Genomic DNA, 26692 nt, shown 5'->3' with positions numbered 1-26692 from the left:
CATAATTTGTTTCAACCATTTAGAAGTTCAGGTCTTAAAAAAAAAAAAAATTGAGGTCTTTCCTGTTTTTTGTGTTTGTAAATGGGCTGTAATGAGTAACGTTGTGCAAAGAGCTTTCTCCATATCCAGAGTTATTTCTTTAGGATGTAGAAGTGGAACTACAGGATCAGAAATATGAGTACTTTTATGCTTTCCAGAAAGGTTGCGCTAACTTATCATTTTCATTGCCAGTCAACGATGGATGAGAAAGTGAATCTCACTACCTTTGGCTATTTTCTGTAAAATATTTTTTTTAATTCATTAAGCATAAGAAGTACATTTTGATTTAAATTATATTTTGCTTATAAGTAAAGAATCATTTGGATCATGTTTTTTATACATTTTCTTTTATAACATGTCTCTCTCAAAATCTTGGTGCTTTATTATTATATAAACTCTTTATGAGTTTATGAGAACTGTTTTTCCTATTTTGCTTTAAATATTTCCCCCCAATTCCCTGCCTTTTAAAATTTTGTTAAGTGCGTGTGGGTGTGTGTGGGTGTGTGTAGGTGTGCTGGCGTTCTTGCAAGATGGAGTCTTGCAAGATAACCAGGTTTTAGAAGGTAAGATATAACCAAGAGAAGGAAGTCAGTTTGAAAGCTGAGCATACTTTCTCTGTTTCAGTGGAGGCTGGCCTTGGATTATTTCAGAATCCCCATCCCTGACGTGTTAGGTCATAAGCCCGTGTGCAGGAAGGATTGCTGCTCAGATAGAATAAGGCAACCTGGTTCTAGTCCTGACCCAGCTGTTGTCCAAGATGTTGTCCGTCTTGTCAGTTCAGCAGCAAACCTTGATGGGAACTTAGGCTCGTCAGCCTCGGTTTCTTCATCTGTAAGGTGGTGGATTTTAGAAGGATAACTTTTGGGGTAAGGGAGGGGCCTGTCTGTGATTGTACATGCCCAAGGTGAGGACTCATATTGACCACGTAGATTCTTCTGCCTCTCATTGCAGATTTTTGGAAGTCCCAGCACTGTGACACTTCCTGAAACCTTGTTGTTTGTATCAACCCTGGACGGAAGTTTGCATGCCGTCAGCAAGAGGACAGGCTCAATCAAATGGACTTTGAAAGAAGGTAATTTAGATTTAGTCCTTGGGTAACATGGACATTTGCTCAGCTGCTTCCAAGGAAACATTCCAGAAAAAGAGAAAAACAGTTATACATTATTTAATAAAATTAAAAAGGATAATGGAGTCAAGGAGAAGAGAGGGGTTGCACTCAAAGGGTATGTTTACAGCTTGAGTTGTGATTATCCGCTAAGTGTATCAGTTGAGACAAGCTATATCTTTCTTCTTATTATTATTATTTTGATTCTGTCTGGATTTCATGTCTAAATGGCTCTAGGCTTTTCTGTTACTAGTTCTGGCTGGTTGGTCTTTAGGAAGACATGCTGCTTTAAATTTTTTTTTGAGTTCTAATGATTAGAATCTTGTAATCATAATTACAAGAAGGTATCTTCTCTAACCTCAAATTACTGATTTGTTTTTATAGAGGCTGAAATAACTGAGGGCTGTAAGATTTGACATTCATCCAAGTTAGTCACTTTATTGGCTCTTTACATCAAGGGAAGTAGAGGACTAAGCTTGTCTCTCATTTAATCTACTGTGCTTCCATTTTATGATCTTGTCTTCCTGGTGATGGTTGGCAGCCTGGAGTCCCAACAGCTGGGAAATTGTATTCAATTCCCAAACTACTCTTCCCTGATAAAAGCCAGACAAATCCCAGGATTGGGGGCTTCAGAGTCATCTCTATTATTCAGTCCTGTCATAATTCTCCTTTGTCCCTAAATTCAGGTCTGACCGGTATGTTCTCTTTCGTCACTAATCTGTGACTCATTATTCTCATGAGCACAACAAGTGTTTTCCCTTCATTAATAAAATGTTCCAAAACAGTATTTTACATGGAAAAATATTGGTGTATATCAGAAGGTCACACATCATCTTGTCAATTCAGCAGCAAACGTTACCATCCATAGATGCTGGCAGCTGGGGTACCACAGACTGCCCTCCCTCACCTGCTGGGCCTGCTTGGATCAGCAAGGACTTTAAGTGACGAAAAGGACCAGGTCTCTCAGAAGTGAGGGGCCACAAGAAGATGGGAGAGCCCAGTTTGGGCAGTGCCTTACAGTCTCCCAGAATATTATCTGTGCTCTTTCTCCTCATGTTTATGCAGAGTTCTTTATATTTCAGAATTTCTGATGTTGTCCAGAGATGAAAATCAACAAGTCACAAAAGGATTGAGATAAACATTTTCACTGTTAAATGGTAGGGCTGTTCCCTCAGTTTCAGTATTCCCAGGCAGGGCATTTTTGCCCCCAAGCCACTTCATTCTTCTGCTTTGCTTTCCCCTACATGTATTGTTTTGAATTGATCTCCAAGTCTTAATTTCTGCAAGTAGCCTCGGCTCTATCCAACAAAACTGTGTCCTGCCTCGTTTGTTACTTAGCCAAACATAAGAATTAACCTGGGGACTTCCCTGGTGGCGCAGTGGTTAAGACTCCTCGCTCCCAATGCAGGGAGCCCGGGTTCGATTCCTGGTCTGGGAACTAGATCCCACATGCATGCTGCAACTAAGAGTTCGCCTGCCACAACTAAGGAGCCCTCCTGCCTCAGCTAAGACCTAATGCAACCAAATAAATTAAAAAAATTGTTTTTAAAAATCAATCTGTTCTGTTCTGTAACTTAGAGCTTAAAGAATTTTCCTCCTTTTAAATTTAACACATGTTTAGAGAACTTAGTCTGTGAAAGATACTGTATGGGGCACAAAAAAGAAAAAGACAGCCCCTGCCCTCAGGGAGCCCACAGTCGGGAGGGAGAAATGACAAGTACATAGAACTTCAACTGGGAGCAGTCTTGTAACCGCCAAAGAGAGTGCTAGGAACTGCTGTGAGCCCGTGTCCAGCTGCGGGGGCAGGAAAGCCTCCATGCATTGGAGCTGAGCCTTGGTGGATACACTGACTTTCAGTCGGGAGTGAGGCCTGGCAAGGAGCAAAGGAGGCACCAGGTCTGGGGTGTGGGCGCTGGTCCGGTTTGGGAGGAGCTAGGGGATGGAGGTGGAGGGAGGGAGGCAGGGGGGTATTGAGCCCTGTGGTAGCTCTGAGCCATTTGTACTTGAGTGAACAGGAAGTTGGGAGCCATTGACGCGGCTGAGCAGGTGAGTGACTCAGCAGGTGCTCAGCTTCCAGGTTAATCCAGCAGCAGTGCATGGGGTGACTAGAGACATGAGACAGACCTGAGAAAGAGGGGCAGCGGGAAGGGAAGAGGTGGGGAGGATGAGAGGCGTGCCAGCAATAGGATCAGGAGAATCCAGCAACTGGTTAGGTAGGCAGAGCAAGGAGGAGATAAAGGACACTTAAAGGCAGAATTAGAGAAAGCCGATTAAGGCCTAGTAATTTCAAGTAATGAAATTCAATTCAGTGAAATTTCAATATGTTCTAAGTCTCATTGTTTTTCTGAGAATAAATTGGCTTATTTTAGCTAAATTCAGCCCCGGGTAGCCTCTCTGTCTCTATTTCTATACAAAGATTAAAGATGGTAACATATATAGAGACCCTGAGTTTTCAATTTAATTTTAATCTTGCAGTTATCACTGAAGATTTCAAAATTGGTATTTCTAAACCATTAATACGTAAGTAGATTATAAAGGTATCCAGATACTGTTCTAGACCCTGAGGATACAGCAAAATACTTGCCCTCATAGAGCCTTCATTCTATGGGGCGAACAGATACAGAGATAAAGTACATAGTGGTAACTGACAAAGGATTAATCTCCAAAATATACAAGAAGCTCATGCAGCTCAACATAAAGAAAACAAACGACCCAATCCAAAAATGGGCAGAAGACCTAAATAGACATTTCTCCAAAGAAGATATACAGACTGCCAACAAACACATGAAAGGATGCTCAACATCACTAATCATTAGAGAAATGCAAATCAAAACTACAATGAGGTATATCTCCTCACACCAGTCAGAATGGCCACCATCAAAAAATCTACAAACAATAAATGCTGGAGAGGGTGTGGAAAAAAGGGAACCCTCTTGCACTGTTGGTGGGAATGTAAATTGATGCAGCCACTATGGAGAAGAGTATGGAGGTTCCTTACAAAACTAAATATAGAACTACCATATGACCCAGCAATCCCACTACTGGGCATATACCCCGAGAAAATCATAATTCAAAAAGTCATGTACCACAATGTTCATTGCAGCACTATTTACAATAGCCAGGACATGGAAGCAACCTAAGTGTCCATGGACAGATGAATGGATAAAGAAGATGTGGCCCATATATACAATGGAATATTACTCAGCTGTAAAAAGGAACGAAATTGAGTTATTTGTAGTGTGGTGGATGGACCTAGAGTCTGTCATACAGAGTGAATTAAGTCAGAAAGAGAAAAATAAATACTGTACGCTAACACATATATATGGAATCTTAAAAAAAAGGTTCTGAAGAACCTAGGGGCAGGACAGGAATAAAGACGCAGAGAATGGACTTGAGGACAAGGGGAGGGGGAAGGGTAAGCTGGGACGAAGTGAGAGAGTGGCATGGACATCTATACACTACCAAATGTCAGATAGCTAGTGGGAAGCAGCCGCATAGCATAGGGAGATCAGCTCGGTGCTTTGTGACCACCTAGAGGGGTGGGATAGGGAGGGTGGGAGGGAGACGCAAGAGGGAGGGGATATGGGGATATATGTATATGTATAGCTGATTCACTTTGTTATGCAGCAGAAGCTAACACACCATTGTAAAGCAATTATACTCCAATAAAGATGTTTTAAAACAAAAGTACATAGTGGTGATAAGAGCTGTGGAGGAAAGGAAAACAGGGAAGTGGAACAGGGAGTGCCAGGTAGCTGGGCTGAGGTGGGGTGGGCAGGGATGCAGTTTAAAACTGGGACCCCCACTGAGAAGGTGCCATTGAACAAGAACCCTAGGGGGCAGGGGAGTCTTTAGGCAGAAGGCATGGGTTTCGGGGGGCAAAGGTGGGTGCGGTTGGCAGGGAGAAGGGCAGAGAAGTAGGAGTGGCTGGGGTACAGTGAGGAGAGGAAGGAGAGAAGTAAGAGAGGAACTGGGAGGCCAGTCATGTTAGGGGTGCAGTGCTCCCTTAATGTGTGTGTGTGTGTGTGTGTGTATGAAGTACAGTTGACTTACAGTGTTGTGTTAGTTTCAGGTGTACAACATAGTGATTCAGTTTTTTTTGCAGATTATATTCCACTATAGGTTATTATAAGATACTGGGTAAAATTCCCTGTGCTATACAGTATATCCTTGTTGCTTATCTATTTTATGTATAGTAGTTTGTATCTATTAATCCCATACTCCTAATTTGTCCCTCCCCCAGCCTACCTGTCCCCTCAGAATATTTATTGTCCCCACCACTGCCTGGAACACAATTTATAGACAATAACCTACATATGCACATAGTTTTAAAAAGAAATATATTATCCAACTGGTAATCTGAAATAATAAGAAAGTTTTTAATTACATGTATGTAATTTAACATGTAAAGGCTCAGACACATACTGATACATACCAACACTCCACCTGTGATTGAATGCTGTGCCTGTTAACACCGACTAAGAAAAATGCAGACTAGGATGGTGGCAGGATTTCCAAGATGGTGAACAATTCTCATAATGTTCCAAACAAAAGAAGTACATCCCTACTTGATTTATACAGTAGTCACATTTTGAGAAGATTCATTGTGTAAACTTGTGCAAAAAGTGCTTTTGTGCTCCTATATAAAGCAGTGTAGGTTGTACACCCAGATAATTAAAGGTTTTTGGCCCACGTGAGTGTCTGGCAGGACATAAGAACAGCCTGCAGATATGGGGCAGTTTTCAGCTCTGCAGGGCTACCTAGGATTCCTGGTCCCCACCAGGAGGGCCCAGTCTCTGAGACCACCAAGAAATGCCCTCACAGATTTCCTGAGCACTGCCTGTCGAGCAGTGCCCTCCCCAAGGAGACCACAGGTATAGGGCCTGGTAGCTGGTGTTAAGGATGTTGTTTTTTTCAAAGCCATCGGAGGAATCTGAGCGGAAGAGTGATATACCCTGGTGTTATGGACTGAATGTTTGTGTCCTCCCCACATTCATATGTTGAAGCCTTAACCCCCCTCAATGTGATGGTATTTGGAGGTGGAGCCTTTGGGAGGTGACTGGGTTTAGATGAGGTCATGAGGGTGGTGCCCCCATAATGAGATCACTGCCCTTATAAGAAGAAGAAGAGACCAGAGCTCACTCTCCCTCCACCACATGAGGACACAGTGAGAAGACAGCTGTCTGCAAGCCAGGAAGAGGGCTCTCACCATAACTCAGCCATGCCGACACCCTGGTCTTGGACTTGTAGCCTCCAGAGCTGTGAGAAATAAATGTCTGTTGTTGAAGCCACCCAGGCCATGGTATTTTGTTATGGCAGCCTGGGCTAAGACACCTGGCCTCTACTTTACAGGATCAGCAGGTGCTGTGTTGAGGCTGAACTGACAGGGCCAGGTGGAGGCTACTGCACTGGTCCAGGCAAGGGAGGACGTGGGCTTGGCCCTGAGTGGCAGTGGGGAGTCAAACTCAAATGGAAGAAACTTGCCGATGCTAACAGACCCCTTTAAGTCATCAAACTGGGGTTCTGTAGAATATATACCTGTTATTCCACTTCATGGTTTCCTAACTGTTTACTTTTTTCAGGGGTCAACAGACTGGGAGTGTTTTTTTTTCTTTCTACAGAGTGGTTTTGGCAGGTGCTTTTGTTCCTCAACCAAACATGTGTCGCTGTTCCCAGAAATGGAGATTTCTCACACCACAGCAGCAGACTACACTTAGTACAGAAAACGAGTTTTATTTGTTTTCAGAAACTAATTTGAGTCCTGGCATTTTACCTTAGGTGTGATCTTTCTAAGCTGTGACTTTGTAACTGTAGCAGCACCACTGTCTGTCTCTGAAATGTCACCAGTGAACATGGCTGAGTGTGTTTCATTGCTGCACTCCCAGCCCAAATACAAACTGAGAATGTTGCTGTCATGTTTTGTGTTAGATTCATTTTACAAAGCTTGCCTTGGTTTGGTGGAGTTAAAGGACTTTTTTCGGTATTGCCACGGCCGGTTTAGGGCTTCTTACACGCCCCTTGGAATACTAGTTAATGCTAAGTTTGACTCTCAAATCTTCATCAAATTGCGGCTTATTCTGTAGCAACCCCACTCCCATTTCCTTCAATCTCCTTTCCAGTAATAGTAGGTATGGAGGACTGGGCCTACTTTATTTAGTTAGTTATTTACTTACTTATTTTTTTGGCTGCGTCGCGTGGCATGTGGGATCTTAGTTCCCCGACCAGGGATCAAACCTGCGACCCCTGCATTGGAAATGCGGAATCTTAACCACTGGACAGCCAGGGAAGTTCTGGACTGGATCTAATTTAGAACCATTCTTTACTAACTATAAAAATATGCTGCTCTCCCAGCCAGACAGGTCTAGACTCCTGAGATGTCCCCTGAATGGTTAATATTGGAGATTTCTTATGAGGGAAGGATTAAAACAAAATTAGTTATTTGAAACTTGAAGAAAATCTTCCCACATGACTTTCTAAAACCATGTGCCTCTTTTCACAATTCCTACTTGTGCTGACAGTCATGGTGCACCCAGGCTAGAAAAGAGTGACGCTCTGCCCCTTGGTCACCGCGTCCTGTCCCCTGGACTCGTGAAGGGTCTCCCAGATCTGACTACTTCTCCCTGTCCCCCTTGCCAGTGTCTCAGCCCCGCTCTCGACATCCACCTCCTGGATCCACGTAACAGTTTCCTGACCGCCATCCCTGCTGCCTGCCTTATGCTCCCACTCACCCAGCACGCAGCCCTTGGACATACCCTCTAGAAAGATTACCTGGACCGTGCTGTACCCCCTGCTGAAATGCACTTGGTGTTGTCTGGAGCGGTGCTACTCCGTGTGTGGTCTTCCCACCCCTGTTCCTTGTCCACGAGAAGTACAAAAAGGGAGCGTTAGCCTCGTCCATGGTGGGTTGGAATTTTCAACAGCTGGCCCTTCACCACAGTTAGTTTGCGAAGCACTGGACCCCGGGGTGGAGTCTGAGCTCCTTAGCACACATGCAAGGCCCTTCCCAGTCGGGCTCTCACCCCCCTCTCCAGCCTCAGCTGCTTGTTGCCGCCACGATATCCTCTCCAGGTCTTGGAGACATCGGGCCTTTGCTTATGTCCCTTCCCTGCCAGCAGCCTGCAGTGTTGGGCAGGCCCCTGTTTATCCATTAAGACCCCCTTCACATCTTACCTCCTGGACTCCTGCGGGGTGAGAGCCTCCCTCATCGAGCTCCGGGGGCATTTCATTGAAGCCTCTCTTACGACACTTCCTGTTTGCTGTGAATTTTTTTTTACATTTGTCTTCCTACTGGACTTCTAATTCCTTGAGGGTGGGGTCTCTGGACAGCGAGGGATGCTCTAGTAAACTTCTGAGACACCCAGCACTGACTCAGGCCCCAGGTAACCCGGAGAAACAGGTGAAGCTGGGCTTTGCCTCCTCAGGATGTACTGTCATGGAAGGTTCCAGTTCCTGATCTTGAGTTGCACATGGCTTGTTGTGACTTTCTGCAGTTGGTTTTCCGTCCTGTCCTTCAGGCGGTGCGCACGTTCCCCTGAAGAGTCCAAGATTTGCCCTCAGAGGTGTGAGGGAAACATGAGAAGGGGAGGTTGTGAAAGGGATGACTTTTCATTAGTAGTTCTAATCTGTTTTCTCTTAAGGAATTTTCTAGGCTTAAGATATGCATCACTACCTTTCTCCCTCATTGCTTAAGCACAAAAAAGGCGTTTATTTGTTCTCCATTGTTTCAGAGGACTGAAAATTAAGTTTTTGAGAGGGGCTGTGAGGGAGGCCTGTTTCTGCGTTTGAGTCTCTTGAAAAAGTATTTTCTCTCTTTCTCTTTTTTGTGTTTCATGTTTTATCACGAACGATTCTAAACATATACAAACATCGAGATAATTATATAATGAAGCCTCTTGTACCCATTACTCAGCTTCAGTAAGCACCAGCTGGTACCCAGTCTCGTTTCTCTGTACCCCCATTCACGTCCCTCCCACACACCTGGGATTTGCTTCAGAATAATACGTCTCACCGTCCGGAGGACCTTATGAATAGCAGTCATCACACGCAGTAGCATAGGTTTCAGCTCCAGCGGGGGTTCTCTGCAGCATTGCTTGCAATGTATCGGAAGACAGTTGTGAACGTTGAAGCACACAGTAAAAGGCCAGTTTGGGCTGTGACTTAGTTACTGTTCTCTTGCTCATCCTCATGGCTCAATTCATGGCTCAAGAATGAATTCTGTGAAGTCAGTGACATCCTGAGAGGCACTGGGGCCTAGTCCCAAGCATTAAGTTGTCTTATCCTCCTTCACGCTTGGTTATAGTTTTAATTCCTTCACAGCTGGTTATAGCACGCCGTGTGCTTTTTCAGGTCTGAGTTACTTCTGCTGAGGTGAGGATGAGTAAGACCATAGAGTTCGACAGCCTTTGGTATGGGTGGTTTTTCAGATGACGTTGGTATTTCTACAGGATCGTCTTTATCACACATGACATTTGGGGACTTACAGAGATTACCCTGCAAGAAAACTCATAGCATCTTCCCCCAGTTCTGATGAGATTTGGAATTTCACTGTGGATTTTAGGAGCTTCTGATTAGATGTCCATTTTATTTTATTTATTTTTGTTACATAAATTAACCTATGCATCATAGGCTAGCAACATTTCAAATGGTGGTGCTTCTACTGGTCCTTCAATTCCTTCGGTCTTCTGATGACAGACCTTACTGTGATGGCAGGTGGTATTGTAGGTCCAGGCACCGCCAGCTACCGTTTTCATGCAGGAACCACAGTGCCAAATGCCCACAGCTCGTCTCTTCATCTTGGTTTTGCCACGGAAGGAACAAGTGTACTTGGCGTGCTGGCTGATTTCAATTTTCTTCACCGTTTTCCTGGGGGAGGCACCGTAAGGGGTCCCATATTTACCCACGATTCCGACCTTCTTGGTGCATTTAGCTATGTCGCCGTAACCTAGGTCCAAGCCCAGAGAGCTAGATGTCTATTTTAAAATGCTGTCCTCAAGAAAGCTGAACTTCGAGGAACATTTGAGACTTGCCACCTTACAACTTGGACCTAACAACTTTAAGGGGAGTTCAAGGCGCAGGTAACCAAAGTTCCTTCCCTCTGGAGGGAGGAAATGAGGATTCCCTGATTGGTTCACTTGAGTGCATGAACCATATTGGGGAGACTTAAGTTTTGAGTTAAGGGTGTGTGTGTGTGTGTGTGTGTGTGTGTGTGTGTGTGTGTGTGTGTGTGTGTGTGTGTGTGTGTGTGAGTGAATGGCCTTGTTTCTACCAATAAATTTTATAAGAAAACAGTATTCGACCCTTAAGCATTTTCTTGAGGAAGTGGCAGCTTTTGCCTTCAGACTAACCGATCTAGTTTCACCATCAGCTAGGATCAAAATCTCCATGTCCTCTTTAACTCATTCCTTTCCTGCACTTCATTTTTCTGATCAGGACAAAGTCCTGTTGACGTTCTTCTTCCCCTCCTGTGTGGTTCCTGCCCACCACCCTCCCTGCCCACCCCCCCGCCCCCACTGGCTCAGACCTTCTTACTGGGGTTATGGCATTGCTTTCCTCAGTACCCTTTTGATTGCTGCTTCTCCTCTGTCTGATCTACTGTGTCCCCTGGTGCCTGCCTGTCTCACCTTCCTTCAGAGACTTGTACCACGTTTCTCTTCTTCTCAGAAGCCTCCAGCTGCTCCCTCCTTAGTGCCCACCACACCACCTCCCAAAGTTTCCACCCCTTTCTTCTCCAAGGTCTCACCCCTACCACGCAATCACCTTTCTTGTTTTGCTCGCAGAAGGAACGAGGCTCTGAAATATTTGGCGTACGGGGATGCTTAGAGGGAGCATAAAAGCAGTTGGGACTTCATTTGTGGTCTTTTGGTCCTTAAATACCTTTCAGGAGGGCCAACCCAAAACATTTCTGGTCGCTGCTGGAGGTGCACTTAGAAGGGTCTGGTTTGCAGAGTTTCTAGCTGTGTCACGACATCTTACTCGTACCTGGAGAGGCCTCCCAGTCAGAGAGGGAGCTGGTTTTAAATGCCAGGTGTGTCGGGGCCAGCTGGGCGGTTGTGCTTTAGAAAGAAGAGGTTAGGAGGAGCAGGGCAGTAAAGCCAGTGCCCATCTAGATTCCTCCGGAGAAGCAGTGTGTTCCAGAAATATCGATGCTCATCTAGGGAAGGGAAGAGAATGATCTCGTAGGGCTCCTTGAGCTCCAGTCAGATGGGCAGCCTGTTCTGGCAGCTTCTGTAATCAAAACGATCTTATCCCTTCCTACGTGAAAGTAAGTCTGCCCAGAGTCTCCTCCAGAGAGGGGCTGTCGGTCCCAAACTGCGCTTTGAGACAATTATTTAAATTGTGGTTGACTTCATCAGAGGCATTTTTCTGTGTTTAGGGAAGCCTGAAATAGTGCTGACCGGGTCCATCTTGCTCGTCCCCTGGGTTTCTCTTCTCTCTTCCAGCCCTGTGACATTGTAGGATCAGGCTCTCAAGATTTATACTACAGCTGAGGGTGGGCAGGAAGAACAGGCCTTTCTTTTCAACCCCCTGGAAAGGTATTCCTTAAATAGCTTCTTTTTTTTTTTAGCTTCTCTTCTTAAAATTTTTTTTTCATTTTAGAAAAACTTCAACACACAAAAGTAAAGAGAATAGTAAGAAAGCCACATGCACCCAGCCACCCAGCTTCAGTGGTGGTCCACACATGACGTCCCCCTCCCCCTCCTCCATCATTTTGAAGCAAATGCCGTATCATTTTTTCCCATAAATTTAAGTAATTTTTAAATGTGAGTGAACAAGCAGAGCTACACCTGGGCAGTTCTTTTTGGCTTTTATCATGTAGATTTCTGTGTGGAAAAGTCCTTCTCCTTAGGATAAACTTATCAGAATGATTATATCCCACATGCAGTATTGGATATCTTAAGTTATCGACTTCCTTTCATTCTGCAGACAGGATTACCTGCTAAGTATGAGGGGAGCAAAGACCCGGGCAGCACTTACACAGGAGTTCACGCTCTGATTATTCATTGAACCGTCATAAGCCCCAGGCACTTGCCTGTGTGTATTTCACAAGAAACAAAATAGATAGTCCCTGCCCTACACAGTGCTTAAAATTCAATCCAGCCCCCAGATTTTTGAGAACCAGAGAGGCCACATGCAATTAAGTGCCTGTCACCTGAGAAATGTGGTAAGTGCATCATAAGAACTTACCAAGGGAATTAATTCCCTGGCGGTCCAGTAGTTAGGACTCCACACTTCCCCTGCAGGAGGCCCAGGTTTGATCCCTGGTCGGGGAACTGAGATCCCACAAAGCGGCGTGGCAGCCGAAAGAAAAAAAGAACATACCAAGTGCAGTAGGCGTTCAGTTTCTGATTTCCTGGAGAGAGGGGCATTTGAAGGACAAGCAGAGGTGGATGGACGGAGTTGCGGCAGGTCATGGTGAGCGCAGAGACTGACATGACAGCATGGGCTGAGTCTGGGGAGGAGATGTGACGAAGAAGAATTGGGCCCAGGTGTTACAGAGCCTTGAATGCTTAAGGCCTGTGGTTCCTTTGTGTGCGGAGGGGCCCTGGGAGCCCCGGCAAGCTCTCGAGGCACTGCAGGTAGTTTTAAACTTTTAAGAGAAATGCAGCAGCGCTGCACAGTGTCAAACACCACGCCTGAGGCAGTCAGTGCTTTCCAGCATTAGATCACGCTACTTGCCTTTCAAGGATGTGTCTTTGCACAGCTGAGTTTTGGGCTGTGATACAATTCAAATACCCCCTGGAAATCAACATGGCATGGTAATGAGAGTGGCTGTGTCTAACAAGAGTCTAAGATTTGGAATATGTGCAGCGCCCGACAGGTACACACATCCCACTAGTGAGTAATTATGGTTAAGAATGAAATAAACGTTTCTCTTTCAGTTGACGTGTAGTATTATTTTTTTCCACGTGGCCTCTAAGTTGCGAGGCCCTAAATACTCAAGTCGTTTGGACCTAACCACTGAATAAATGGAACCATTAGGTATTTCTTTTGGCCTCGGGCCTTGTGAAGAAATTACCAAGACACTAAGGGTGCTGTGAACCCAGAAAGTTTGGGAACCTCTGACCTGAGCCACAGAGATGGAAGGTATTCAGTCGGCAGAGGGGAGCCGTTGTAGGATTTTACGTGGAGGAAAGACAAGAACAGATTTGCCTTTGTCGGCCCTCGGGCGGTGGGTGGAGTGCACGTCTGAAGGGCAGAGATCCGAGACAGGGAGCTTGGTTAGGAGGCTGCCTAGAGCCCGTGGGAAGTGGTGACTGCCACATTTTGGTGAAGGAGAGGAAAAGGAGGACATAGATTTTTTGAGAAACATTTAGTAGGTCTAATCTGATAAAACTCAGGATCTAATTGAATGGGAGGGGGTTAGAATTAAGAGAAGGTGGGGGGAGTCAGGAGAACTCGGAGGTTCCAGATTGTGTGACCGGGTGGAAGTGGGGTCAACGAACCGATCTGGGGGATGCAAAAGGAGGAGCAGGTTCAGGATGGATGACGGGTTCTGGGGCTGAGAGACTCCATAAGCAGTTGGAAGTGGGACTGGGTCAGGGGCTCTCCTGGAGAACGTTGCCAGATGTCACGTGGGAGAAGGATTTGTCAGTGTTTATTAGACTCGGCCACTGGAACTTGACACTGGCAGTTGTGACCTTATCCTGAGGGTAGGGGCCAGAGAGCAGCGCCTTGAGAAAGGTATGGAAAGTGAGAGGGTGAAACAGAGGATCTGAGCGTTGGTTTCCCAGTATGGCTCAGCGTCAGAATCACCTCACATGTGTTAAAAATTCAAATTCCCTGGCTCTACCTACAGAATCAACTTCCTGGGGGAAAGACCTAGGAATCAACATTTTAAAAACTATAGGCAAAAAAAAAAAAGTGCTTTTGAAGAACCTAGGGGCAGGACGGAAATAAAGACGCAGATGTAGAGAATGGACTTGAGGACACGGGGACTGGGAAGGGTAAGCTGGGATGGACGAAGAGAGTGTCATGGACATATATACACTACCAAATGTAAAACAGATAGGTAGTGGGAAGCAGCCGCATAGCACAGGGAGATCAGCTCGGTGCTTTGTGACCACCTAGAGGGGTGGGTTAGGGAGGGTAAGAGGGAGGAGATATGGGGATATATGTATATGTATAGCTGATTCACTTTGTTATACAGCAGAAACTAATACACCATTGTAAAGCAATCATACTCCAATAAAGATGTTTAAAAAAAAATCTTTCTGGAATTTTGGTAGGAATTGTATTATACTTGTATATCAGTTTGGAAAGAATTGGTATCTTTTCTATGTTGAATCTTCTATACTATGAACATGGTATGTCTCTGCATTTTAGATCTTTTATTTCTCTTATCAGCATTTTGAAGTTTTCAACATATAAGTCTTGTCTCTCTTTTGTTTGATTTACATCTAAGTATTTTTTTAAGAACTGTATATGATACTGTGTTTTTAATTTTGATATCAACGTGTTTATCAATTGATTTTTGTGTGTTAAAACATTTTTTTAAAGATAAAAAACTCTAGACAACGTACACATTGCTGGCGGGAAGGCACGGCCCCTTTGGAGGACTGTGGCAGTTTCTTGTCAAGTCAGACGTAAACAGTATGGCTCAGTCATTCTACTCCCAGGTATTTTCCCAAGAGAGATGAAAATATAGGTCCAAAGACGTGTACGCAAATGTTCCTAGCAGCTTTATTCATGTTTTTCCAGCCCCAAATTGGAAATAACCCAAACATCCATCCACAGATGAACAATTGATGGTATGCCCATACAGTGGAGTACTATTCAGCACCAAAAAAGAACGGATACACTTAACATTATGGGTGAATTTCAGAAACATGATGCAGAGAGAAAGAAGCCAGACAGAAAAGAGAACCTCCTGTATGAATTCCATTTGTGAAATTTTAGAACAAACATAACAGATCTGTCAGTGGTGTCTGGGGTGGGGGTTAGGTTATTGAATCTAAGAGGATATGGGAAGATGTTTCAGGGTGATGGAAATATCCTGTATCTTGATCGTGAGGGTAGCTACGTGGATGTGCATGTTTTTCAAGACTCATCGAGGGAATTCCCTGGTGGTCCAGTAGTTAGGACTCTGTGCCCTCACTGCCGAGAGCCCAGGTTCGATCACTGGTCGGGGAACTAAAATCCCACAAGCCATGCAGCATGACTCATCAAACTGTACACTTAAAGTGGATGCATTTAGGAGAGAACGGGGAGCATGTACAAAGGAGGCAAGGGGACCCCAGAGGTTTGGCGTGTTTATAGGCAGAGGGGAAGGAGTTAGCCAGAAGGATTTGAAGATCCTTGGAGACAGGATACCGTCTGGGGGCTTTAGATGTGTGAGTGTGAAATATCTGTGAACGTGAAGGTGAAAATGTCCTTTTATAGAGATGTGAAGGGAAGGGTGGGGTTGGGCAAACCTGGAGGGTGAGGGGTAGGAAGTTTCTGAGAGCCCGGTCTGCCCCCCTCACTTCCCCTGTGCCACAGAGGGGAGTCATGTGCGGAGAGGAAAGAGCCTTGAGGCAAGGGGTGAAGGTCTGAAACACCAGCTGTGAGGAACGGGGAACAGAGGCCAACCAGTAGGTAGATAAACATATCTCCTATGACATGGGGCCCAGCTGGCCATACATGTATTTTGGTATCACACACGTGATTATAGTGTTTTCTTCGGCAGTGCTCAGAAGCCTGGGCAGAGGAAAGGGGATTGCTAGGTGGATTCTGGTTGAGGGTTGATAGAGCAGAGCTGCTGGATTGTAGAAGTGATCAGCAATGGATATCCAGGCAGGGCAGGAGTGGAAGTGGGAAGGAAACTAACATTTATCGATTGCCCCCCCATTCAGTAAATATACTGAGCAGCTCCTGTGCGCCAGGCACTGTTTTAGATGTTGGGGGTATAGCAGGCAGCGAAAGATAAATCCCAGCCCCCTTGGATCTTCCAGTGGCCCAAGTCAGACGTTTAAAAACATAAGCAAAATACACAGTACTTTGGAGGTGGTCAGTGTCATGGAGAAAAATTAAGCAGGGAAGAGGGGTAGGGAATCCTGGGGGGTAGGGGATGGTCGTGGAAGACCTCTCTGAGATGGTGACATCTGATCGAAGACCTCGGCACAGGGAACAGTAAATGCAAAGGCCCCGAGGCAGGGGCAGGCTTGGCAATACTCAGGAATACCCTGTATTCCAGCATGGCATTCCAGCATTCCTCTTCACCAGAATAGAGTGAGGAGGAGATAATCGGAGAGTGCCAGGGTGGGTGTGGGAGGGTGGGGTTGTGTGGGATTTGTGTGAACATCGGCCTCCACTGAGTGAGATGGGACCCATCAGAGGATTGTGAGTGTCAGGGAAGCATAATCTGCTTGACGTCTTTAGAAGGATCACTCTTCTCTATCAAGGCACTGACTTACAGTCTTAACACATATTTAACCTTCTTTAATCCACACGGAGATGCTGCATGAGTTTGGTGTTATTATCTCTATTTCTTTTTTTCTCTTCACTGATGAGGAAGTTGAGGCTCAGAGAGATTTGGCGGAGTAGGATTTAAGCATAGGTCTTTCTGATCCCAAAGGGCACACAGACTAGGAGAAAAGGGAGCACCCGAAAGACAAGGGGTTCCAATGATGTTGAAGGGATGCTGTGAGTAGGAAACAGGATGATGCATCAACAGAATGGTTTGAGGCTTGCCCGCCTTCTAGGAGAATGGCATTAACAAAATCGGGTAGTCAGACCAGTCTGGAGAGAAAGATGGAGGGTGTGATTTGGACAAGTGGCGGTCAAGGTGCTGGCAGGAGATAGTGGAAATGTCCAGTCAGTCCAGAAAGAAGAGCTCGAGAGATGGGGACCTAGAATTTCCCCACTGTGATTATGGTTGAAGCTACAGAGGTGGATGTGCTCTCGGAGAGAACTGAGGGGAGAACCTGGAAAAGTTCCTCCCTGTTGGAGTAGGGAGTGGGGAGGAGAGGGGAGAGGAGTGGGTGGGAGAGAGAGAGAGGGAGAGGTGAGTGAAAAATCAGTGCAGTGCAAGGGCCACAGAGGCCGGGAGGTGGAGAGTCTCAAGGAGGGGAGGGATGAAGCCCGTGGGCTGGGGCAGCAGGCACGTGGGATAGCCCGCGGGGTGAAGGGTAGAGCTGTTGTTGCTGATGGACTGAGAGCTCAAGAAGGGAGCAGAGTGAAGAGTGCGGTTGGGGTCCAGCGCAGAGGGAGAAGGTGTGAGGTTTGAGAGAGGATGGGATCGAGGATGAAGGCGAGAAAGGTATTCTTGGAAAGACGAAAACTCCCTTCTTTTGTAGATACAGGATGTTTACATTTATTTTAAGTCATTTCTGCCTCAGATTGAAAAGGAGGATTCGATCCGCACAAAACAGGAGCCCTGAGTGTCACCTGACCTCACCCAGGTTTCTCCAAGAGTAAAGGTTGTGCTGTTTCAGGTCTGAGCTGGATGGACCCTGGAGGGGAACCGAGTACAGTGGCTGCTCCCAGGGGAGCAGTGGGCAGATCTGTTTCTGTCTTAATCTTGGAGACCAAACACTGATTTCAGCTTTATTTTCCTCTTCTGATATCTTTACCTTTACCTTGAATAACACCCATTTTTATACTTGTAAAGTAACCCTTTTTTTTTATTCCTTCTGAAAGTAAAGCAGCTTTGTGAGATGGCTTTTATCCTTATCAGTCCCCTATAGGTAGAGAGGCTTATTTTGTACCAGTGTTTGTTTATAGCCTTAGGGTTAGGCCACTGTTCCTTTTCACATGGGTGATTTTTTTTTTTTTTTTTTTTAAGAGCAAGAATCTTGCCTGATACCAGTTCTCATTATTAAATCCAAAACAACTCTTTTTTCGTGTTAGGCTTTCAGTGCACGTTTTCAGATGGTGCCTTTTGCTGGCTTTTCAAATATTTTTATCTTTTAACCTTCTCTGAATGGAAAATTTCAAGCATATGTAGAGAGAAGAGTAAAATGACAGGCCAGTGTTGTCAATTCTATCTTTGAACATTTGTCAACAGGCTGCCGTTCTTTGTCTTATCTGCCCCCTTCCCATATGATTTTTTTTTTTTCCCTGTAGTATTTTAAAGCAAAGCGCAGGTTCAGATGATTCTTTAAGGGAAAAACATGAGTGGAATAGGTCACGGTTACGCATTTGCTTGCCTGTATCGGAGCTGTGTTAACAGTCATGCTGTGACGTGGCCTGCAGCTCTGCAGATGTTTATTCCAGGGGCCCTATATTATGAATGGATGAGAAGGTACCCCTGCTGGAGTTCATGTCCCCTTAAGCCTAGGAGGAAGCATGGCTCTTCAACACCCATGTAGGTGTCTACCCATCCTTCTCTGGCTTCTGCTGGTGGCCTGTGTCTTAACTGGAACCTTTCTGGTGCAGGGCACACTTTGGGACCTGAGGCCTCCGTGTCAGGTGAGCAGTGAATAAGCTCTAGAAAACCAGGAAAGTCTGCGCCAGAGGACGAGACCCTGAGCGTGAGCAAACACTGTCCAGCAAAGATAAGCTCAGGAACAGGAGTCGAGATCCCGTTGGTCTCCACGGCTTGTTTCTGGCGAATGGCTGGGATTCGGTAGTGTCCTCCTCATCTGGGTTGATCTGCGATACCTTTAAGTGGCTGAAGTGAGCAAAACCGACGCCCTCTTGCCTGCTGTGTTTGCTCTGGAATATGTCTTCTTGCTGTCCCTGGCGTGCACGGCTTCTGGGCTGCGCTGGAGGAGCGGGGTTATAATTGCTCCCTGACTGTTTCAGTAGGGTGAGTGCTGTGTGCCCTCGTTTCCTGTCTCTTGCATCAGTCTGTTTGTGAGAGTATACCGAGAGGCGATTAGTGGGAACAATAAACATGTGCTTTATGACTGAAAGTTCCTCCTGTTTCCTGAAATGCTTTTGGTTTTAATGAATTGTTTGTTCGCTGCCCACAGACCACACGTGGTGCCTGCGCTTCTGTTGTTGTGAACACCCATATGCCTTTGTGTCAGAGCCGGACTTGTAAAGCAAAATCAACAGCTGATAAGGCTTGAAAGAGTTTTCCTTCCTCTGAGAATCCAGGCTGACCCAGGGAATTAGACAGCTGCCTGTCACCATCAGCAGAGCCGGTGTCCAAAATCATATCACAGTATTTGCCGTCCTCGCCCCAGGTTTGAACTTGTGGGCAGCGTGGCCTGTAGTCTGTGGGGTCTTGACGGCTGGAAATGCCTCATCACTGTGTGGTCTTGTGCCTGGGGATTTAGCTCTGTTACAGCAGTGTCGGTGGCCTCTCTCTCCCACCTCCGTCCACCCCATGGAGTCGGGAGCACCCTCTTGATCTGTGCCCAGGAGAATCTAGGGAGGGAGAAATTCTGCCACTTAGACTGTTGCAAATATTAAAACTGACTTGGAGAAAAAAACTTTTTTTCTGATTTCAAAAGTAATGCCTACTTGAGTAGAAATTTGGGGCCATATAGAAAAGGTGGGGGAGTCATTTCTATTTCCAACAAAGATAACCTACAGTTCCCACTCTTTTTTTTGGCCTTTCCATGTAGTTTTTTTTTTTTTTAATCCATATTGAAGGTTTTTCTCCTCAGCTGCATTAATACTCTAGGTACAATGTTATCTTTTCTCCTGAACATAACAGTATAAAGATTGATACAGGTTTTTAAACTTTATAAGCCCTTTCAGAAGCCTTCATTTTCTACCAAGTGGACAGTCCATAATTTAACCATATCACTAAATAGTTAGGTCATTTGTGACGCTGCTGTGAGGATCTTTGTACTGAAAGCATTTTCCACATTTTGTGTTGTTTTAAAACTAGATTTTCTAGAAATGGAATTAGTGGATCGAAGGGAATCAAGATGAATGAACACTCAAGGCTCTAAAATTGTCATATTCCTGCCCCAAAGGCGTGTACTTACCATTTACCATCCAGTCAAATTCTCATCAACAGCCACATTGCTTCTTAAGTCACAGTTTTGCTTTTCCCAGTGGGAGTATCTAGCAGCAGGACAGGCATCTGACCAAGGGATGATTTAGGTTTTAGAAGTCCTTGACGTGTCAGGTAGTGACATTGTGACCCACTGTCCACTGCGGGTTGTCACCAGTGTTTCCTTCTATGCCCATCCCCCAAGTTAGAGGCACGTTTCCTGACAGCAGTTCCCTTCTGCTCTCAGGCCTCTCTCCAATCTCGGCGACAGCTGTAAGAGCTTACATTTGTGTTTCTGTGTGTGAGTTTTCTAAAGTGCCTTCACATACGTTATGTAGATAAATTTATTGGTCCATCTTGTGTTCCTGGGAACTCTAGGAATCTTGATATTTTAGAGTCTGTCTGACGATGCCTTTGTTGTTGTTCTTTTGCACAGATCCAGTCCTGCAGGTTCCAACACACGTGGAAGAGTAAGTTTTCTGATTTGCTGCAGCACTTCCCTTTAATTCATTTTCTATTTTATTCAATCAGTGTTTACGAAGCTAGTTGCTGGGAGTACACGTATGCATAAATTTAAGGTAGAATGAGAGTGACTGAGACATAGGAAGTCTTACAGGTGCTTTGAAAGAAAGAAGCCTGTGTTGGGGAGAGGATGGTCAGTTCCCTGGGAGGCGGGGTGGGAAGGCAATGGTATTAAAAAGGCTTATTTGAGATGTAACTTAAGTCGAGTTTTGATCTTAAGCTTCTCAAGTCCTCAGGAGGGCCCAGGGGTCTTTAGATCTCTCCCTCTTCACTGTGCTTAACCGTGGAGAGGAGACAGGAACGTGACCTGCTACTAGAGTGTGTGTTTTGGAGTAAAAGTTGGATAGCACCTCCAAGAGCCTCAAATGATGCTATAAACACATTAGAGGAAAGACTCAGCAAGGGGTTTCTGAGTGACTGCGTCGTAGTTCAGTCGTTAGCAGGTTAACTTTACAAAAGAGCACCTTGAACCTGCTTCCTGGGAAGCTACTGATGAGACCTTGACCCATCCCCTTGGCAGGTTCTTTCTCATGTCAAGCTTTCAGAGTCTGCTTTTACTGCCTCCTAAAAATGAATGTTTGTGGAACACCAAAGGCAGATTTGTTCTCCCTGTTTACGTACCATGCCATGCTATTAAATATTAATTGTTGAAGTTCTATATGCAGCTGACTGGGAAACTGAAAAGCAGACTTGCTGGGTCCTTTTCACTTATTTTACCTTCATCCAGGACGCCTTGACGGAATGATGATTTAGTCTTCTGTGGTTTTGTACTGGTTTTCCTTTGTAGGTTGCTTTTTTTTCACCCTAGTATAGTATAGAGCACCAGAAGGATATTTTATTATCTGTGGGTAAAATGAAAGAGCAGTGGATGGAATTGTTTTACACACACACACACACACACACACACACACACACACCCCACTCCCCCCACCTCACCAATCATGGCTTTGCATGGCTTTGGTATTTTACTCTGTGCCCTGGGCTATAATCTTTCACTGATACTTATTGCTTAACTTCTAGGCCTGCATTCCTCCCAGATCCCAACGATGGCAGCCTGTATACGCTTGGGGGCAAGAATAATGAAGGCCTGACGGTGAGTATATTTAGCTGCTTTCTACTCCGGAGGCTCTAGACCACTGACCTTCAATTTAGCTGTGCGTTGAGATCACCTGAGAGCTTAAAAAAAAAAATTTCTGGGGATTCTGAATCAGGTGGTCTGGATTGGGGCCTGGGCATCAGTATCTTTTCACAGCTTCCTCAGTGAGCTTTTCAACGTACAGCTCAGAGTTCAGAAACGTTGATCTGAACCAGCAGGTTCTCATGGCTCAGCCAGCACTCAGGAGGCGCTCAGCAGACACCGCCAGGCTCCAGACTGGAAACCTTGCAACGACTTTCTGATCCTCAGAAACATCTGGGGGAAACCCAGTCGTTACTGCCTCTCCGTGGCATTTTTCCTTTGCTGAGGCTTAGTTTAAACACCGGGATGATGGGGAAATCCACATTGTTGGTTATTTAAAGTTCTGTTTACTAAAGCTCGAGAGAAATCTTTGCTTTCTTGGAGAGAAAGGTGACAGCATCGTAGAAGCAGGTATCTGTGGAACGGTTTCAAGAACACAGAATGTTCCAAAAATAAAGTATTCTGAAACAAACGTTAACCAAAAGGACTTGTCAGATGTCAGCTGTAGACTCAGAAGAATCGGTTTTATGATGAAATGCAGTTGAAACATGTGGATTGCTCTGAGTTTCTTTTCCTGGCACCTACCATAACTTCCTTTTAGTACCAAAAGACCCAATTCTCTTCTGTTTTTCAGCAGAGAATTATTTGCTAGAGAAAACACCAAAACTTCTTTTCCTGCCTCAAACTCCTGTGTTGCCCATGAGTGATGACTTCTCCTTTCCCTCGAGGCTTCAGCTGGGCACCGAGGCTGCTTCTCTTCAGAATAGTCTCATGGCTCACTCCCTCTCTGAGGAGCATTTTCTATTCAGTCAAGCCGGCTCTGGGACAATTTTCCAAGACAGGACAATTCTTCCTGCCCGCCCCCCTTAGAATTTCAAAGATTGTATAACCCTCCATATTTGTATGTCTTTTCGGAGAAGGTTTGTGTCATCCCCAGGAGCGCTCTGGACAAGAGACTTTGAGGGGCTTGTCAAGTAACAGAATTCTTGTTTCTAATGCCCAGAACCTGGGAGCTGAGGGCTTGTCCAAAGTGGATAGGGGAGCCTGGGGTGCCCCTTCTCCCTGGTTTCCAGTTAGGAAAACTCCCATCTACCATCAACAGTGCTCCTCCCTTTTAGCAGAATTGGGTAACAGAAACTGTGCAGTGAAATTGTAATAATTGCACAAGACTTGGTTAACTTTTTTTTTCTCTTTTCCTTTTTTTTTTTTAAAGAAACTTCCCTTTACGATCCCAGAGTTGGTGCAGGCATCCCCGTGCCGAAGTTCAGATGGAATTCTCTACATGGGTAAGGGTTCCTGAAACTTTGATCCCTTTTGGAAATGAACCCCAGAATCTGGGAAAGTGGCGTGTCTGAGAGAGAGGTGTAGAGTCACTCCCCCACTGGCCCTTCTGGGAAAGGTCTTTCTTGCCTCGGTTGTGCTGGTTCACGCCAGGATCAGCTGACCTATTAAGAAAGGGTTCCCCCCACTTGGGAGCAGACTTGACACCATTAGGTTACTCATTTAACAAGCTTTTAGCTGCTGTGTTGACCTACCCTTGCGATTTACAGATTGCAACTTGCAACGTACTCAGAAGCAACTGGATGAAATTTAAAGTGAATACCATCGTCTGAGCCAAGAAAGGGAAGCCAGGCTCTGCCTATTAATTATAGGGCTTTCTTAGTATTTCCTGCTATCAGAATATTGGATTAAAAACAGCACATAACAGCTTGCGTAGATAAGCTGCCTTCATACCTACAGGGGTCACATCTTCAAAGCATCAGATCAGCTGCTTTTCTTTTACCATGTTGCTGCCAAAATGTCAATAAAAATGCATTTGTAACCCAAATGAGAGCTGTGTTTGTCTTGAAAGCGTAGTAGTAATAATATCCCGTATTTATAAAGCAGCTTGCTTTCTGAGGAACTTAAAGTGCTTATTGCCTATTCATGCCTCGGGAGCTTTATGTGTGTTTGTGGGCCTCGAGCGCAGGCCCAAGCTGGATTTTAAGTTTTTGTCTAAGGAGACCGGGGCTCTTGCTTCCTTGCACACCTTCAGAATGAGGAAGCCCCCAGCCTGGGGATGCAGAGGAAGTGATCGGCACAGGCTTCCTCTGTCTTCTGGGCCATGCCCCGGGCCCCTCTGAACATCTCCTCACCCTCCGTGTCACTGTTTTCTGCCTGGTCTTCCAGCTCTGACCAGCAGTTCATCACTTAGGGTGCATTTAGAGTTGTGGCCGTTGGCCGATCCATCCATTAAAGGGGTAGCTGAGTTATGCAGGCTGTGATGGTCCTGGAAGTAACCCGAAGGGTGCCAAGCCAGATGGAAAGGGGTCCTGGTCACAGCCGTTTGGTGATGTTTTCTCTCTGTCTTCAGATCTTTTTCATATTAAGATTGGTCTTTGAGAACGGGAAGTTGCGACCCACAGACAAGTTTCGGACGGGTGCTACCTCTGTTAGAACTAAGCGTAGCTTTAGCAAATTCTGATGCCCTGTGATCTTCCTGGCATCTTGGTACTGTGCTTCCAAGAGTCCCTTGAAATAGGAAACTTGGCTAATAAGGTTGGAAGACACAAGAGACAAGGCTTGTCTTACAAAGCAAGCCTTACGAGACAGAGACGTGCGCATCACGGTGAAGGCGTTGACCTTCAGGTGGGAGCTGTATTTATCTTGAAATCGCAGTGGTAATAATATCCTGTGTTGATAAAGCAGCTTTCTCAGGAACTTACTAGGATGGTCTGGTGTATGTAACCATAGGTATTGATACATACGCTTTGAGCTTTCCTCATCGTGTTGTTTGGCTATGCTGTCCACCTGTTTATAACTTTTAATCAGCTGAATGAGGGGAGGAGTATAGCGTGTGGCTGGGGAGTCACTTACTGGCTGGGGTCACGGTCGAGATAACTTTGGCCTCATTAGCACCAGGTTGCCACCAACTCTACTGCCCAGTCACAGGTACCAGCTGATTAGAGTTAGAAACAGTAACCGTAGATCCTCTCTACATGAGGGCTCATTAGTAGGGAGCTGAGATATATGAATGATGGTTACCAGGGAGACAAACCCCTGGGTACATTTCTGGATTTATATAGATCCTAGTCTATGGGAAAAGGATTGCCTTTACAGGCCAGATTTTTCATATTTAAAGCCATTCATCAGAGCAATAAAATCTGTGAGTTATTACATTATTAGGCTTGGAGAAATTTTTATACCATGACTAGGTTATTAAGTTGTTATAAGACCCAGTGGTCCAAGAAGTTTTATTATCTCCACATTACCATTAACCTTGTCACCCTTGGAGCCACAGAGAAATGTGTTTGACATCGTAAGAATTTCAGGCCTGTCTGTCAGTGCAGAGAACATCTTGAGCTGCTAGTTTGGCAGGGATGTTTTTTTTCCATATTGGGCGAGTGTAAACCACAGCGTGTCCTTGTGACCTTCCAGGTAAAAAGCAGGACATCTGGTACGTCATTGACCTCCTGACCGGGGAGAAACAGCAGACTTTGTCATCGGCCTTTGCGGATAGTCTCTGCCCATCAACCTCTCTTCTGTATCTTGGGCGAACAGGTAAGAAGGAAGCTTTTATCATGTACAACCTGCCTGTATGCAAAAAAGGACCTGAAGTAGCCTCCCCGTGGGTCTCTGCCTCCGGGCTTCATTCTCTAGAAGCTGGCCAGAGCTGTCTAGTCCACACACAGATTTACCATGTCATTCCCCTTTATAAGAGCCGCCCCCCAGCCCGGTGGCTCCCCAGTGCCTGAGGGTTCCAGTCTAAACCGCACCGTAGCCCGCAAAGCCCCCTTGATGCCTCCGCTACCTCTTTTGCCTCTTCCCCCGCTGCATTTCCCTCACTTAAACATTTCCAATCAGGTCCCAGAATAAGCAGTGCTATTTTTTTAAACTTGGAGTAGTGGGGTTCGTCTCTACCAGGTACACACGTTCTTGCCTGTGCGGCCGGCGTCCATTCTTCCTTCCCAGCGCTGCTCAGAAGCCTCCCTCTCCGTGAAGCCTTTCCCCGCCTCGCAGCTCCCCCACTGCCTGGGGACCACAGCTCTCCGTGCTCGGCACGCACAGCGGTTCACACCGCCCATCGGCGGCCCTTCCCAGGCATCAGCAGCGCCCTCCTCCTCGGCACCATTTCCCACCTCCTCCCTCCAGAGCCCCTTCCTTCTCAACACTCATCACTACATGTTTCTAAATCATATGTGCGTGTTTTCTGCCTCCCCTGCTAGACTGTCGGCTTCCTGAGGGCAGGACTTGGTTTTGTTCGCCTGCCGAGTCTCCACACCTGGCGTGTTGCTGGCACGTAGCAGGTGTTCAGAGGCTGCAGCGAGTGAATGGGTGGGGGCCTTTTCCTCCAGGGATCTGCCTTACTCATTTCACGTGTGCAGCCCCTGACCTATACCACTACTCCATAAAAACTGTGGCATGGACGGCTAAAATAGAGCTAAAAGGGGAAGCGAGCAAGAAAACATTTAGAATGGAAAGATTATACCCAAAACCTAAGATGCAGTCATTACAACTGAGCACTAAACTTAGGTCTAAGCATTCAGGTAGCCAAGGCCTTAAGAAAAAGAGAGACAGAACCTTCCTTCAGGTGCTGTGGAAAACAGTGCTTTTCTAAAAACGAGTGAGGCTGATAATCTTGGGCCCTAGAGGCTGGCTGAGCTCTCCTGTAATCACAGGGGAGGGTCTCTGTGAAACCGCAGGACTCTCCACTCACCCCCATCCCCCATAAATATCAAGTATTCCAACTGTAGTGACCACTTAGGGTTTGTTTGTTGGTTTACTGTGTCCATCAAGTAAAGCCTTATAGTGGTTCCATCTTCACCCAGGAATAAACATTGCTTGGTTATCAGGTAGAATTGCAGTGTCTGAGGGAATCAGGCTATGCTCTGGCGTCCGGTGGCGTGTGTGTGTGTGTGGGGGGGGGGTGTGTGTGTGTGGGCGTGTAATGCTATCTATTGTTTCCATTATCTGTCTCTGCATAACAGACCACCCTAAC

At 45.7% G+C, this 26692-nt stretch overlaps 1 protein-coding gene and 1 pseudogene across 2 annotated transcripts in view; one reads left to right on the top strand and one right to left on the bottom strand.

The window, feature by feature from the left end:
• ERN1 (endoplasmic reticulum to nucleus signaling 1) overlaps positions 1–26692 on the top strand; it is an 82841-nt gene that overhangs the window by 25492 nt on the left and 30657 nt on the right. For both annotated transcript variants that reach the window (XM_067714123.1, XM_067714122.1), the window contains exons 2-6: positions 991–1111; positions 20452–20485; positions 21558–21630; positions 22928–23000; positions 25132–25254. In XM_067714123.1, coding sequence (XP_067570224.1) covers positions 991–1111; positions 20452–20485; positions 21558–21630; positions 22928–23000; positions 25132–25254 — 424 coding nt within the window. The remainder of the gene's footprint in view (positions 1–990; positions 1112–20451; positions 20486–21557; positions 21631–22927; positions 23001–25131; positions 25255–26692) is intronic.
• LOC137212540 (large ribosomal subunit protein eL43-like) lies at positions 9783–10527 on the bottom strand (annotated as a pseudogene).

The sequence above is a fragment of the Pseudorca crassidens genome, chromosome 19 (assembly GCF_039906515.1).
Source record: "Pseudorca crassidens isolate mPseCra1 chromosome 19, mPseCra1.hap1, whole genome shotgun sequence".
NCBI lineage: Eukaryota > Metazoa > Chordata > Mammalia > Artiodactyla > Delphinidae > Pseudorca > Pseudorca crassidens.
This window is presented reverse-complemented; position numbering and strand designations above follow the sequence as displayed.